The sequence below is a fragment of the Protobothrops mucrosquamatus genome, unplaced genomic scaffold (genome assembly GCF_001527695.2).
Source record: "Protobothrops mucrosquamatus isolate PMUCROS unplaced genomic scaffold, P.Mucros_1.0 scaffold7353, whole genome shotgun sequence".
Taxonomy (NCBI): Eukaryota; Metazoa; Chordata; class Lepidosauria; order Squamata; family Viperidae; genus Protobothrops; species Protobothrops mucrosquamatus.
Window position 1 is genome coordinate 1 of NW_015393155.1, and position 3,364 is coordinate 3,364.

Consider the following 3,364-nt stretch of genomic DNA (forward strand, 5'->3'; position numbering starts at 1 on the left):
TTCTTTGTTTTTCTTTATGTCTATTCTCTTCCTTTTTCTCCTAATGCAGAAAATAAATTTCCAAGAAGATTGGAAACTCATAACCATTTTTATAGGAGGAAATGACCTTTGTGATTATTGTAATGATTCTGTAAGTTTCCATATATTTTACAGTTATTCCTAATATATTTTTCCCAATTTTCTCCTCCCCCACTTTTTTAAAAAAATGTATGTGATCTAAATGCTTATCTCTAGATATGCAAGTAGGAATTGTCCAAGTGCTCAGTGACATATGTAAGAATATGATGTTCATAGAATCTGTCCTTCACATGACTTCATTTAATATTAGAAATGTTCCACGTAATATCATGCCTCCTGAATAACATTCAGGTTGACAACAAGAAATAATGAGAGACAATTCATTCATTTTGCAGGAAGCTATTGCAAACATGGCAAAAAAAAATCAGAAATATTCTGGTAGTACTTTTCCCAACTTTTATTAAATGGCGTGAGCTTTCATGAGCTACCATAGATTAACTCAACTCTATTGCCACAGTATCACGAACATGTAATCTGTCCTAAGAAATTGAGCTTTAGACCTTGCACTTCTACTCAAGAAGAATTACATTGGGATTGACTCAACACTTGCTACTGACCTTTTCTTAGATCCTTTCTAGCTAACTCAGTGAAAAAACTACCTTGAATGGCAAGCCATTCTTCCCTGGCACCATGTGCATTTTAGAGAGGGTAATAGTGGTTCATTGCTGAATCAGTATTTTAAAGAAGTACATGTTCATGTCCCCCATGCAGGGCCTTGAGGTCATTCAAGTGTTTTTTTAATCTCCTGTAATTTCGTATCTTTGAGAACTTCCACTGATTAGTATATCAGTGCTACTTCATTTTATAGATAATTTTCTGTTGATAAAAGCAGATGTCAACAGAGCTGATAATAAACAGGCAAGGTTTGTACCTTTCTTAGTTAATGACAGTTTGGATCCCTAGCAGACCTGCCACTTGTGTAACTTGGATCAAAATACTGACATTACTTTCCATTTTGATAATTAATCATGATAAGATGGCAGTAAAGTACTTATTTGTGAATGCCTCCAAGTGATAAACTTTCTTTCTTTCGGCTCTTATCAACATACTGAAGAATGTCATTAGATATGTATTTCTGGGTTGGGTTTCACAGGAACAGTTGGATAACATTTGAATGCTACTTCTAATTTATTATTTTTAGTAATTTTTGGAGCTCCTACAGGAAAGAGATTTTATGCTTATTTAGGCCTCCTGATTTCTCCAACCTTTCAGTCTCCCTTGGATTACAGGTTTAATTCTATTTTGGGCATGCAAAGTGCAGCAAGATTGGCAGTGCGGTACAAATTTACATGAAAGTTTTGTTCAGCTTCTAATGTTTGAGTATTTTTATGCATTAGTATCAGGATAAGTAAATTAAGCAAATAAGAATAAATACTACATTTAATCTTAGCCAAAAGGCCAAGAAAAAGGAAGTGAATAAAATAATCTTATTTTAATAACAACCTAATAATGATTATATTCTAAATATACATCATAAATATTATAGTGGATCCTATGTTGATCTGGTATCCTGGAAATTCAGTCCAAACTGTCCCATACTTGGTTTCCTTGCATAGTAAATTTTGAGCAGTTCTCATAAGATCAATGTCATGCTTTGAAAACGCTGCACAATTGGTACAAATGACATGGAAAGGGGTCTGTTTCTGGAGCTGGCTGGTGTACCTTGTTCCTCTCCTCTCCTTCCGGGACTTGTGGTAGCTAGCATTGGTTTTCCCTTTTGTTGAAAGGATGTCAAGAGCTAGTCAGACATGAAGAGTCAGGTGAAGATGAATGGAGGGAAGCCTTTTTAGCTCTTTCCCTCACAGTTTGATTTTTGTCCTCTATAAGGGAGGAGGACAGAGGAGAGCCAGGTGGTGCTGGGCAGGAAATAGATGTGGTACAGTTGCCATGTCTGAGCTGCAAAAATGTGGGTGACTGCTAGATGACAAAGAGATATGGTTAGTTAAGTTTTCTGCTATCTAATGGTCATCCATTTTTTTAAAGTCCCAATAAGACAGCCACAGAGTGGCTGAACTGCTTCCATTCTCTGCCATGGTCCATACTCAGATTGATACTCATTACTACTTTTCATCCTATTACTGTATCTGGGTGATTCAAAACCACTGGATTATGTCAAACATATTGTGGAAAGAAGGCCATTATATCATTTGTGAAAGGTGCACATTAATATAAATTGCAACTCTCAATTGCCAAACATGCATAAATAGTGATGTGCTAAGGAACAGTTACAAGCAGCTTATTATGCACAAAATTCACTGTTATCCTTTTCTTTCATAGGTACGTTCTTCTCCTGAGTACTACATAAATAGTATACAGTCATCTCTGGATATACTCCATAAAGAGGTATCAAAGGAGTCTTTGCTATCCTGGCTACAGGGAAAATGATTGGGTGAATTATTAGAATCAATAATTTCTTTAAGACAGTGGTTTCCAGCTTATGAATTGCAAGGGTTGCCTGCAAGAATACTTCAGGGGAGTTGCATTGTAACTGCAAACATAATTTTAAAAAATTAAAGGGATCCAGATCTCATAGGTCATCAAATATTGCAAAAAATATGTCCCCACTAGAAATCTGGTGAAATTTTGGCATTCTTTATTTACATAATTTTAAAAAATATGTTCAATTCATTTTCACTTGCATTATTGACTCTTATTTTTGAAATGCTTCTCCTCTTAAGAACTGCCACCTGTAAAGAACTGGCTTTACAAACAGAAACTGACATACTCACGTAAAAGTAGCAGCAAAGCTAATTAAAATAGGGGGCAGGTGAATGAGCACCTTTGGAGAGAGTATTTCAGAGCAGATCTGAAAAGAGCATAACTTAAATGGTGGAGACTTTCCAAAAGGAATGTGTGCTTAAAATCTTAGTATTGTTATAAGCCACGGGTCTTCAAACTTGGCCCTTTTATGACTTGTGGACTTCAACTCCCACACTGGCTGAGGAATTCTGGGAGTTGAAGTCCACAAGTCATAAAAGGTCCAAGTTTGAAGACCCCTGTTGTAAGCTTATGAAAGGGAAGGCAAGTCCTCAGATGCAGGGTTGTGAGTCATGAGTCCTACAAGTCAGAGAGAGTACTTTGGATTGGATCTGAGTTTTCTGATTTTGATGTATAGTCCTCAGTGCAGCCCTGGGCTCTATCTTTGACTGTCACATGCTTGTCAGTATGCCCTGCCTCTCCATCTTTAATTGCTCTCATGGATAAGCATGATTCAGATTAGTATTCTTGGGTATACATGACTGCTGACCAAAATCATTCATCTGGAGAACTTTCCTTAGAGGTCTGA

The 3,364-nt window shown here is 36.5% G+C and overlaps 1 protein-coding gene across 1 annotated transcript in view; it reads left to right on the plus strand.

The window, feature by feature from the left end:
* Window positions 1-43: 43 nt before the first annotated feature.
* The window catches only part of LOC107300533 (phospholipase B1, membrane-associated-like), a gene marked incomplete at its 3' end in the record, with an annotated part of 14,258 nt that continues 10,937 nt past the window's right edge, over window positions 44-3,364 (plus strand). The window contains exons 1-2 of the mRNA XM_015829852.1: window positions 44-130; window positions 2,356-2,421. Of these exons, the coding sequence (XP_015685338.1) occupies window positions 44-130; window positions 2,356-2,421 (153 nt within the window). The remainder of the gene's footprint in view (window positions 131-2,355; window positions 2,422-3,364) is intronic.